This window comes from Paramormyrops kingsleyae, chromosome 10, assembly GCF_048594095.1.
Source record: "Paramormyrops kingsleyae isolate MSU_618 chromosome 10, PKINGS_0.4, whole genome shotgun sequence".
Taxonomy (NCBI): Eukaryota; Metazoa; Chordata; class Actinopteri; order Osteoglossiformes; family Mormyridae; genus Paramormyrops; species Paramormyrops kingsleyae.
This window is the reverse complement of record NC_132806.1, coordinates 34,544,948-34,558,261: the sequence shown is the minus strand read 5'-3', so window position 1 is coordinate 34,558,261 and position 13,314 is coordinate 34,544,948. Positions and strand designations below refer to the sequence as shown.

General features: G+C 48.5%; 1 protein-coding gene across 3 annotated transcripts in view; it reads right to left on the bottom strand.

The window, feature by feature from the left end:
• ablim3 (actin binding LIM protein family, member 3) overlaps window positions 1-10,624 on the bottom strand; it is an 83,191-nt gene extending 72,567 nt beyond the window's left edge. The window contains exon 1 of one of the 3 annotated variants that reach the window (XM_072717753.1): window positions 9,945-10,624. In XM_072717753.1, coding sequence (XP_072573854.1) covers window positions 9,945-9,957 — 13 coding nt within the window. In that variant the 5' untranslated portion in view covers window positions 9,958-10,624. The remainder of the gene's footprint in view (window positions 1-9,944) is intronic. The other 2 variants (XM_072717755.1, XM_072717752.1) reach the window with 2 other exon arrangements.
• Between the last annotated feature and the right edge of the window lie 2,690 nt (window positions 10,625-13,314).

Sequence of the window (13,314 nt, the reverse complement as noted above, 5' to 3'; positions counted from 1 at the left end):
GACACCCTCGTCCTCCCCCAGCCTTCTTTCGTGCCATATGACATTCTTGTTGTCACCAGCCATCAGTCACAGCCATTAATCACACGCAAACGCTGCACTTGCCTGCATTTCTGGCTGTATATCCCGGCTTGATGGGGATGTGTGGGTGGTGTTTATGTTCATGCGCATGCAGGGGCAGCCTTCAGTCGTCACACGCAGGAGCCCCTCATCCTCAGTGACACCCATCCCAACACAGAGGACTCTCTTTCCTCAGGAATCGGCACAGAAACACAGCGAGCACAGGGTTTTCTCACCAGCCTTCCAGGATGCTACAATTTTGGATTTCTTTGATTTTCCTTGAGTACAATTTAGGTTGGATGATGACCTCGAACAGAGGGTGTTATACAAAGAAAATTTGATATAAAAACAACATTCTGTGGTTTGTTGGGAAGAGGGGGCATATTCCTGAGCGGCAGGAGTCCATCAGGGAATAATGCCCCTGCATAGGGGTGGCATGGAGATACCCCATGGGTGGAGTCTCACCCCTGTGGGGCCGGCAGGCTGGCACCCAGGTACCACTTATTTAGGGACAGGTGGAAGGGAGGAAAACGCACAGGCGCATACGTCTGTTCTGCCTTGAAGGTCACCATGCAAAAATGCCATTTTAACAGGCTGTGCCGCCCACTGCTCCCAGGCAGACAGACACTCAGAAATGCACTTAGTAGCCTTTTAACATACTAAGAAGTGCCAGGATGATGAAGACGTCTGCCATTCACAGCTTGCCTGAGTGTTCATGCTCTTGGAGTCACGCCTGCCCCCAGCAGCCTGCCGTTTCTCTCATCTTCATTATGCAGTAAAGTTCCGGGAGTTTTTAGGTCCAAGGGCCATGCAGTCCTGTCATCACACAGATGAGAGCAGGGCCCAGCTCTTCCTCCATCCTGCCAGAGCGCCTCCTTCTGGCCAAGTGCAGCAAGGACAGAGGGGGCCCTCACGCAGCAGGCCACTCATGTCCAGCCTCTGCAGACTGCTACTCCACAATGCTTCATCATAGCTGCTGTGGTAACAAATTCAGTGAAATAATGCTATTTCTCACCGGTAATTCACGCCAGCCTCCATCCTTCTGGAAACCAGTAGATTCATCCTGTTTGGGTGGATTTCCCATGATCCCACGGGACCCAGAAAAACAGAGGAGCAAACGAGTATTTGTCCGGGTGGAAAGCTACCAGGGGTTAACTTACATCGAAAGGGAACGACACTGAGAGCGCTCTGGGGGAGATAACCTCAGGTCTGATGGAGAAATGTAGGAGAACGTCACCACCGGCCGGGAGAGTCACAGTGACCCCCCTGCGGGGGTTGGCTGGGGATCCGATGGGGAAACCCCCCCCGTGAATCCACACACCATTGCAGCAGATTAATGAGGAAACACCCCAGGAGGTATAATAAGCTGACCTTTTCCCCGAGACGATGGGTCCGGTTCTGCTGCACTGTCATGTTCCTGGAGGCTGTTTGGGGAAACAAAACTTATGGTGCTTTTCTGGAGGCTGTCCAGCGGTATTCGATGGAAAGTGCCGGTCATCTTTCCCACACACACGAGGCAACGATCAGGGCTCACACCTGGAGGTTGTCCAGCAATGCTGGAGAGTAAGTGGCACGATTATCTTTCATGCATACATGTGCTGACGATCCTGGCCCAGTCCTGGAGGCCGTCTAGCGGTATTCAATGGGAAGTGGTGGTCATCTTTCCCGCACACAAACAGTGACGATCACTGCCCACTCCTTGAGGCCATCCAGCGGTATTCATAGGTAAGGACTGGTAATCTTTCCCACACAGACACAATAATGATCACGGCTCACTCCTTCTGTAGGATGCAAAAATTCTTCACGGACAATACATGTTTTCTGGGTAAGTTCTTTCTGTCAAATTGTCTCAATAATGGGACATAATGTAAAGTAGCAAAATACAGTGATACATAATATCAAAATAATTAGTTAAAAGTTTCCAGAGTTATTCAGTCTCAGAAAAAAAACACAGACACTTTCTCCTAGAAACCTATATTTATAAATACCACTTGTCTAAATGTTTATTGATTGCAGCCTGTACAGACATGAGAAGCCATAATCCATCCATAAGCACAAGGAGACAGGGTGTAAAAAGAAAAAATGAGGGTTAAAAAACAGAAAAGAACATCCTCAGATGAATAAGAACCTTCCCTGAACATTACAGGTTCAAGCCAATCATTCATTTGTGGGACTGTACATGGACCATGGAGCTGATAAGCATCATGAGTGCTGTGAGGGAGCAGGACTGCTGGGAAGGGCTCCCATGTGTGCAGCCTGATCAGAGCTCCAAGGAGGTCACAGGGACAGCCATGAAGACATGTGAGAGATGCAGGGGCCTCACAGTGACATATCACACCACTAGTCACAGAGAGAAGCTGCCCCAAATCCCTCCCACCTTGCATATCTGGTCTCTAACACAATTACATCTGGAAACCCACTTCAATATTAACAGAAATATTGCAACCATTTTGGCTCTGACTGGTAGCCTCAGAATAATCTGCCATGAAAAGCCAATGGGAAACCTGCAGTTCTCGGTTGGCTTATGGAAGATTCACTTGCTTTCTGAGGCCTGTGGAGTGAGAAGGCTGGGGGAGTAGAAAAAAAACAAAAACAATAACATCCCAGGAGGACGGCCCTGTAATGTAGCCGGGGTCGAGAAAGATAGGAATGAGCAGAACCCTGACCTCGCTCAGTACTTATAGGAGAACAGAGCTCCTTTCTGCGGGAACATGGTCCCCTTTCTCCAGACCCAGACCCAGACCCCCCATATGGACATAGTCAAAGGCAGAACAGGCATGCTGATCCCAGCCCGAACAGCCCACAAAGCACAGGCAGCTCTGATATCTATGCTTCTAGGGGACTTTGGCACGGAGTGGCCAGCAGTGAGCTCCTATGGTACCTCACCTAGGGGACGTATGCTGTATGTGTAAACGCATTAGAGTATGTAAATATAGGAGTAAGAACCTGGTTTAACAATAATCTCTTCCATCCTACAGCAAACATAAAGTGGTGTAAAAGATGCAGTAAGGCCATCATCCAACAGAAAGCACTTAACAATAGGACGAATCAAACGATATTATACATATCTATCCATCCATGTTCCATAACTGATTATCCAGTATATAGTGAACCTAGATCGCTGCCCAGAAAGCATATGCACATGGTGAGGGACACCTGGGATGGACCGCCAGTCCCTGATAGGACACAAGGCGAGGGACACCCTGGATGGTATGCCAGTCCTTCACAGGACATGAGATAACAGATACCCTGAATGGACCGCCAGTCCCTGATAGGACACAAGGCGAGGGACACCCTGGATGGTATGCCAGTCCTTCACAGGACATGAGATAACAGATACCCTGAATGGACCGCCAGTCCCTGATAGGACACAAGGCGAGGGACACCCTGGATGGTATGCCAGTCCTTCACAGGACATGAGATAACAGATACCCTGAATGGAACGCCAGTCCCTGATAGGACACAAGGCGAGGGACACCCTGGATGGTATGCCAGTCCTTCACAGGACATGAGATAACAGATACCCTGAATGGACCGCCAGTCCCTGATAGGACACAAGGCAAGGGACACCATGGATGGTATGCCAGTCCTTCACAGGAAATGAGATAACAGATACCCTGAATGGACCGCCAGTCCCTGATAGGACACAAGGCGAGGGACACCCTAGATGGTATGCCAGTCCTTCACAGGACATGAGATAACAGATACCCTGAATGGGCCGCCAGTCCCTGATAGGACACAAGGCGAGGGACACCCTGGATGGTATGCCAGTCCTTCACAGGACATGAGATAACAGATACCCTGAATGGACCGCCAGTCCCTGATAGGACACAAGGCTAGGGACACCATGGATGGTATGCCAGTCCTTCACAGGACATGAGATAACAGATACCCTGAATGGACCGCCAGTCCCTGATAGGACACAAGGCGAGGGACACCCTGGATGGTATGCCAGTCCTTCACAGGACATGAGATAACAGATACCCTGAATGGACCGCCAGTCCCTGATAGGACACAAGGCGAGGGACACCATGGATGGTATGCCAGTCCTTCACAGGACATGAGATAACAGATACCCTGAATGGACCGCCAGTCCCTGATAGGACACAAGGCGAGGGACACCCTGGATGGTATGCCAGTCCTTCACAGGACATGAGATAACAGATACCCTGAATGGACCGCCAGTCCCTGATAGGACACAAGGCGAGGGACACCATGGATGAGACGCTAGTCTCTCACAGGACACGACACGAGGGACACCCTGGATAGGATATCAGTCTTCACACAGTTTGTACAATCATACACTGACAGCAATTTAGAGACACGCTGAGCCACCTACTTTTGGACTGCAAAGGAAAACTGACACAGACACTGGAAGAGCATGTGAACTTGGGCGCAGGAATCAGATCCACAGCCCTGGGCATGTGAGACTTCATATTTAAGTTATGCTTTGACTGACAAGTGTTACAGTGCAGAGAACCTGAGTTAGTGAAATACTTTATGCCATGAAATATTCACGCATGTTGTTTTAATTTTTCCTGACCTCTCCTGTTTACCTAGCAACTAACATGTGAGTGCTCTTTGCCCACGTCCCCTAGGTGAGATACCATGAGAGAGTAACGTGGGAGTGCACCTCAGGCCACTCTGTGCCCACACATCCCCTAGGTGAGATACCATGAGAGAGTAACGTGGGAGTGCACCTCAGGCCACTCTGTGCCCACATCCCCTAGGTGAGATACCATGAGAGAGTAACGTGGGAGTGCACCTCAGGCCACTCTGTGCCCACGTCCTCTAGGTGAGGTACCATGGGAGCACATCGCCGGCCGCTCTGTGCCCACGTCCCCTAGGTGAGATACCATGGGAGCACATCGCCGGCCGCTCTGTGCCCACGTCCCCTAGGTGAGATACCATGGGAACACACCGCCGGCCACTCTGTGCCCACGTCCTCTAGGTGAGGTACCATGGGAACACACCGCTGGCCGCTCTGTGCCCACGTCCTCTAGGTGAGGTACCATGGGAGCACATCGCTGGCCGCTCTGTGCCCATGTCCCCTAGTGAGGTACCATGGGAGCACATCGCTGGCCGCTCTGTGCCCACGTCCTCTCGGTGAGGTACCATGGCAGTGCACTGCCGGCAACTCGGTGCCCACTTCCACTGAGTGAGATGTGGTTTCCAGGCCCTAATTCCCAGCCCCTGTGGCTCCCTCCCTGTTTGTTACCAAGCAGGTGAATCCATACACCCTTGGGCCTGCTCACCCCCCTGCACTGCCCCTCCCCCAAGGGCATAACTTTGGCTGGAACATTGGGGGGGTTGAGGTCTCCACCCATTACGGGGGAAACATGATTATTGGCGGGGTTGTATTAGCTGGTTTTGATTTATTGGGGGGGCTACAACCCCCCCATCCCCCCATAATTTACGCCCATGCGCTCCCCCCTCACCTGGCTTTCTCCTCTTATCTTCCCCTCGCTTCCTTCCATCTGCGCCAAACTCCTTACTCCACACTCCTTTGTCAAATCCCACTTCCTCATCTTCCCACATCTTCCTGCACGTGCCCTTTTCCCAGAACCTAGGATCTCTCGCCCAAAAAAATGGCTGACTCTCTATCCTCCTCATTAGCATTTGAGTCGATGTTATCCTGCTAGGCACTGCCTAATGGTGCATGGCCAGTATGACGTATGATACCCGCGAGGGATCACTCCCTGAAGACGACGAGTGAAAGAGTAATGCGTCAAGGACCAGCTGCAGCCTTGGGACACAGTGTTTCCCTGCTGGATGGACTGTTTACCCAAGAGACCTTAACCAGAATCTCCAGGAAATGCTTGGTTGACACATCAGACTGGTGCACATCCTTATGATGGCGACTGTTATCACCATATATTTTGTAGTTGACGAGTTGTGGTGCCATAGCAAATGAAAATCAGGTCACTGAAATTCACTTCCCTGTTTTCAATTAAAAAATGCTAACATAAGCTAAAAGCAGCTACAAACTGTGTGGCCCGGTTATAGCTAATGATATCTCCAGACTGAGTCAAAGCACTGCATTTCCTGGAGCACGCAGGCACAGGTGCATGACAAACAAACCCCATCCCGATGACATCATGTCACTGCACTCCACCTGCTTCCAGAGCAGTCAGACTGAGAAGTCCCTCAAAGAATGACGGATAGTAAGCCATCGAGCCACGAGGGTGAATGATGAAACCCCCTCACCCCTAGAAGAGACCTGATGGGTCTAGTGGGTCAGTGCCACTGTGCCCAGGAGTGCCTTCCTCAGCCAGTGATATAATGTAGTGTTACATCACTGGGTTCCACTGTGCGACAGCTCCCTGCTTTTCCCCTCAAACAAAGCAACACTCGGTGGAAGGTGTCCACAGGGAGGGTGAATCGGTACTTCATGACCTTGAGGTCACCTTGAAGGATCCCTACAGACAGGTCACTACATCTAATGGACTTATGGTCTGCCACACATGCAACATTAAATGAAATGTATTACTTATTCTGGCATGGCACTGCATGTGGGGGATCTTCAGGCAGAGTCTGGACCCTCCAAAGACTTGTACTAAAGCTGACTGTTATTGTCAAACTAAGGAGTCTAGTGGAGCACAGAGGAAGAGCAAATGTGTGCGTGTCTGTGTGAGTGAGTGAGAGAGAGAGAGAGAGAGAGACTAGTCTGGTGTTCCTCCAGTCCAGTGGAAAATGAGAAGAATAAATGAAGAGAAGCAGGCCAATCGAAGTGTAATCGGCCATCTCAAGCCTCTCTTCAGTTGCCTGACCATTATGTCCAATGTAGTGTAAAAACTGAATTACTCAGATAACTGCCTCACTGGCCTCATGGCTTCCAGCTGCTGTGCTGATTCCTGGCTTCACCTCTCAAGGAGAACTGGCTGTCTCCTTGGGGGTGACACCAAAAGGTGATGCCCCTGGATGCAAGTGTTTCAAGTAAAGTCTCCATAAGCTCGGGTCCCTTGTAAAGTAATATTTTAGGGTGAAATCACAACATTTAAGGGAGAGGGTGATCTGCAGCTTTTAGACTGAAATGCATTACAGTGACTGAATATTAATCTGTCTGATCCTGCTAAATTTTTGGGCTTGTGAATAATTTGAGGGCAAAACACTTCCTCATGTAGCTGTTACTACGTGGGTAATTCTGCTCCTGGAGCAATATGATCTCCAGCCTTCCTGTGAAGTCACTTAGTTGCAGTAAGTGTCTCGTCATCATGGCCAGAGTCACGAATGCCGGCTTTTTCTGGGCACCACGGCTGTGTCGCCGGCGGCCTTGCGTTGACACATCACCCGCCATCTGTCCGTCGCAACCACTGCATGGGTTCTGATGGCACCGTGACAGACGAAGGCTGCACACATCACATCACACAGGCAGAACACTTTGCTTCACCAGGATCCCGTTTGACTGCTGCTTGTTTCCTGGTGCGATTAACCCGTATGAACGGATTCAAGCCAAGAGCACTCTGGCCAGGTCAGCGCATGTCCCACTTGCAGACAGCGGAGTGTAGAATCCCACAGCTTGCTGAAACCATGCCAGGCATTTCCACGAAGCCACTTAAAGGTCGATGACAGTGCGGGGACAAGGGAAACCCCCCCCCCCCCCCCCCAGAGAACTCTGAAATGTTGCTATGCTAAATTCAACTGTGCTGCAATGGGGGAACAAAGTAGACAGTGAAGCAACGCCAAAAATATGCAACACGACAGCAATTACTTCACCCTGATACACTACATGTCACAAGATACAATTCCGACAAACTATGACAAACTCTGACATACTCCGACACAGTACGTTACCGTGGTCTCCAACCACAGTCTGTGTTCTCAGCAAACTTTAATTGCTCTCTTCTTTTATAGTTAAAGCTGGCTATTTTTTGCTCATTATTACCCCTGGTAGATGACTTAGGAGATCTCATGTTTGACAAACATACTGAATAAATGGCATCTGAGAATGGCTTTTTAATGGGAAATCCATCTTAAGAGTGATCATTTTGGGTCAAATCCTCATCGCCGCTTAGCCAATTTTATCCTTTTCATTTGCACGAAAGACCTTTTAACCTTAATTAGCCGCAGACACCCATCATTCTTTTTCTTTTACTACTTTCTACTTTTCGGGAGTCTTCTAGTCTCCCAACAACCCCTCGACTTTATGTCGCTGCTTGTAACTCAGTGCCTTGTTAGTACTATAACTTACAGTTTGCAGAGCCTGGAGGACAACGATAAAATCCCAAGTTGGTGGCTATATTACACTGACAAGGAGAACAGGGGCCAATGAATGAATAACGAGAGTATGAAGTTCGCCACGGAAAAATCAGAGCGCAATTTGCATCTAGCCTGCATGTGTCCATTCTGGGCATTTTACCCTCTTTGTTTTGGCCCAATCCCCACCTCCTGTCGTCATGCTAACGAGAAATTACTCCGCATTTGTTTCACACTGAGCTGTGGGAGATGGCCAAGGTTGAACGAAGCTTAAACCACCGTCCATTCTGAACAGCTGAAGGGTTCTGGACACGGCACACAAAACACGGTCGCTACTTTTGACAAGAATGCAGAATGTAGCGTGGCCACGTGCTGTAATGCGAGGATGACAAGCTTGCAGGTAAAAGTGGGCTCTAAGCAGGCCTCGCCTGCTGTAAGCCACTCAGTGATAGAACTCCTCCTGCCCTCACACACAGGCACATGTGCTCCCCAGTCCTGACACTCAGACGGGAGAGATTTCACAGTCACATGGCAAACTCATTATATCCGCACTGGGAAACTTAAATAAGTCCATCATGCTTTGGGAATGTGGCGTCTTCCATGCCAGCCGGGGTCAGCAAGGGTCCTACTTCTGTGGAGGCTTTTCTGACAAGACAAAGATCTCAGGAGTGCTGTCTTCCACACATAAACAACACGGTCATTGACAGCAGTCCCTGACCAATACCCAGCCATACAGTCCTGACAGCAGCAATCTTTCCAACATACAAACTAACAGAAAACGGATGATTCATTGTCAAAACACCAGGGTGGGGGAACGAGTGACTAAATGCTGTATGATATATGACTGGTCTGACACCCCAGGCCGCCAGCTCCCGTATGATAACTCTGCAACAGCTGCAAGTTGGTCACCTAAGGAATTTCAAAAAGTGCAATAAAATGCATTGGCCTGCAGCCCGTTGACTCCCCAAAAGCCTGTCTTCAAAGACAGCAGCATTACAAAAAAAAATTCTTCACAAAAACAACAAAATCCCCAGCCACAGCGTGCATGTGCAGTTGGATAGAAGTTCAAGTTGTAAGGTTTTGAAATGCACCATGACACGGGGCTCAGCCTAACTCATGGATGGAGCTTAGTACAAATCTGCAAAACAGTCCAAGATGACAGGGTGGGAAAGATGCTTAGGAGTTCGAGTAGTAGATACATATTTCATTTATTACCTACTTGGTCGTGCTAATTCGCACAGGGTGCTGATTGAACTTCGCTGCGCGCACACGGCGCGAGCCAGACACGCGAGGGTACCAAACATTCCGATGCAGAAGTCGCGATCGTCAATTAACAAAAAAATCCTTAAACAAATGTTAGGCTCAAGATGGATATAACATCCAATATAATGAAAATAGCATAGTGAATCGCGGGAAATTCCGTGCATGGAAAAATGCATGGAAATATAGGATAACATACATTATAAAATGCCGTTCATTAAAATATGTGAATGATTTCATATGTAACCTAGTCAAGGATACCTACACACGGTATTCTTGGTGGGAAAGTGAGTATGCCAGAGTACCTTCACGATATTACCGTCATTTTAAGGTATTATCTCTTAACACTATTGCTTTCCCCCTATATACTTCAGTTGCATTTCTTATAAAACAGCAGGGTGGTTTCGACAAAAAAAAAGCTATTCACTTACCACTAGTGCTCATGGTGCAGAAAAATTCTCATTCGAAAAAGCGTGTCCAGGGAAAATATGATCCTCGAAATAAATTGTTTCAAATGCACTTCAAATATCCTCTTGTTCTTCTCCAGTGGAGTCAGATCAAGAAGCTATTAGAATGTCCAGTAAAAACACCGGATGATATAAATATTTAAAGCAGCGATATATATTAATTCATCCTTTCCCAACTGGAATACGCGCCCGTGAGCTTGCCCGGTGTCGAGTGCAGTGACGGACACAGGCAAGGTGAAGAGACCTGGAATAGTAACTGGAGGATAGGCTGTTCTGTAGAAGAAGCCGATTACAGCAATATTCTTGCAGTGGCAGCGCCTGTCGAGGATTGTGCTAAAGCCGGATTGCAATGGAGGTGCAATGCTACTCTGTCACATTCCGCCTGCAGTTGATTCTCCTTCTCTCCCGGAGAGAGACACCACTGAGGGCTCACTGCTTACCGATAGGCGCCGTCACGGCACTGCGCTCGCACCAACCTCGGTGCCCGATTCCATCTTCTGGCGGCCTACGTCAGAGGCATCCGATTGGCACTCGAGCCAGCGGCCGCTGTATTCCGCGCTCATGCCAAACCCAAAGCTTCGGGAAGACACATGATTTTTTTCGTGAAAGAATGGTTTGGGTATCACACAAGAAGAAATCTACCGCCATCTTCAGGAAAGTTGGCATCTACAGGTGGATTTTAATGGCTTGTTATTAATGTGGCGGCATCTGCCGACATCTGGTGGTCACACGACATATTGCATCCCAGCACCTTATTAAAAGACTGATACGTATCACTTCGAAAACCGTTTAATTCGTTTGTAAGTAACGGGTGTGCATACAGAAGCAGCTTTCCTAATTGCATTAATTTACACATACTTCTGGTAGAGCGGTTTGTCGTCTGTTTATCTAAGAAACGGTCACTATTATTCATTATAGCATCTGTGTACTGTAGAATTCCCCTGTTTATATTTGCATACTTTTTTTTGTCGTACTTCGAATGTCTTATGCATGTGATTTTACAATCAGGTGCACCATGGAGCCTGTTTTACGTAATATCCTTACAGGGACGGTGATTGCCGCGAATTTACATATCCGCTACCGCTTACTATCTGTGTGTCCTGGGATGTTTTGGCCACGGTGTGCAGTGGTGCATTGCTGCCGTTTGCAGCTCCCCGAGGAAACGGGCCGTGGAGGAAGCGGGACAATGGAGGGATGTGAGCGGCGCCCTGAGCTTCCCGTCTGCAGCTGCTCGGAGCACTAGTGGCCCCCGTCCGCTGTTAACGAGTGCAGCTTGCATGTATGCGGCTGGTCGCTAGCATTTACGCGGCAGCCCTGCCGAGTTCACTTTAACGACGCCAATAAATGTGCGGCACAGATACCTGCAGGTCTGACAGGCTCATTAATTGGCAGTGGAGGTGCGCCTTCATGCTGTTTAACTACGACTTAAGACGGGCCACGAGTATATGTGACCAGGGGCAGAATTACTGCCCTGGGGGCTATAAGCTGACTTGGGTAGGTGGCCCCCTACATGGGCCATTGGAGATTGGAGACAGTATCAGACAAGGGAGATGTAATGTTACTCTTGTGTCCTTGTGCCTTACGGTTGCCCCCCGTATGTAAAGCATCCATATTTCTCCCCGCCTGACACTAAGCCATTATTAACGTGTTGATATTCTTATTGCCCAAACGCCTGTTTGAGCTGGCAGATCGCCTCTCTTGAATTGCCACCTGAAACTCTAACAGTCAGTATAGTTACATGGAGCTTTTGGTTATAGGATATTTTGAATTGTCTTCCTGGAAGAAAAACCAAACAATTGTACCACAAACAGATATAACTAAATAACAGGAAAACGCTCTTCCTGAGTGGATATGGGCAATTCTGAGTGGGAGGTGAACAGGCTGCTGGAATGATATTCATTGCTCCCGGGACTCTGCTGGAACAAACGTCCCATCTCTAAAAGCGAAATGCAGGCTGAGGCCGGTGTGCTGTTGCAGCCTGTTCCTGTGGCTCACTGCCTTCCATCCCAGTGAAATATGCGTCTGCTGAGCCCATCCTCTGGGCTACAGTGTATCAAGAGCCATAGCCAGACTCATATTTTAACTGGGAATTTTCTGGTTTTTGAGTGCTGTCACGGCAAATGAGTGTAACATAAAGGAAAGAATGCATCCTCTTTGACAAACATAACACTCTGCCAATAGCAGGAACCATTACGATGGTTCAAAGAGGTGGGATTAGACACAAACACATTTTTTCATGCTTGTTTGGAAACTTACATAGTCGTTACAAAAAGCGCAATTAGTGCAAATGACAACATACCAGCCTGGAGTATTACTAAGCTAAACCTATAGCTAGACATGAGACACAGGTCAAGGTGTATTTGACTATTATGACTGTATTATGATTATTATTATGTCGTTGCAAAATAAGATACAGGATCTTAAACTGCTAATGTACAGAGAAGTTTATTCTTGTTTTGAGGGGAAGTATATCTGACTCGGGCCTCCACTTCCCATTGTCAGCTCAGCCTGTGCCCTTTGTTATGTTTCTGTCAGTCAGGTCATTCCTGATGTCAGATAGGTTCCTTGCATGACTTCCAGTGTGGCCCGACTGCTATGTCAGCGAGGGCCGCCGGTACTGTTCATGAGCATAAGCCACCAGACGTTCCACCCCGCTGCCCGCATTGCCCGTCCTGCCCGTCCTGCCCGGTGCGCCCTGTGAAACAGCCAGTGAAGAGCCACCATGCGCAAACCTGCTTGTGGGGATTTACCTTTAACCAGTGGGGCACAGCAATAAGGTGCATGCAAGCCAAGAAGGACTTTGAATTATGCTAGAAATGAGGTGTGGTGAGGAAATATAATGCCTATAAGAAAGTGTTAGCAATGTATTTGGATTCAGGAAGGACTTTGTGGCCCAGCAGCCTAAGGCTCTGTGCCTGTGATCGCAGGGTTGCTGGTTTGAGCCGCAGAATTGCCATTGAGCGAGGCCCATAACCCCCCCCCCCAGCTCCCTGGGCACTGCATGCTGGCTGATCCTGTTCTGTGACCCCCAAACTAGTTCTCACCTACACTGTCATGAAAAAGAGTATCAAGTTGTACCTTTGCTGTAGGTAATTCTGCCTTATAAGATATAGAAATGGACTTTGAGAAACATTGATGGTACATTAATATTGTCTTGTACCTTAAATTAGAATAAAAGGTACATTTACCTATAGCTAAGGGTACAACTTTCAGACCCTTGAGGGATCAGCTCCAGTGACAAGCAAATGTACAAACTGATGCTCTTTTTTCCTGACAGTGTATCTGTGTCTGTGTGTCTCATGGAGAGCAAGATGGGCCAAAGGTAAAAGGGAAT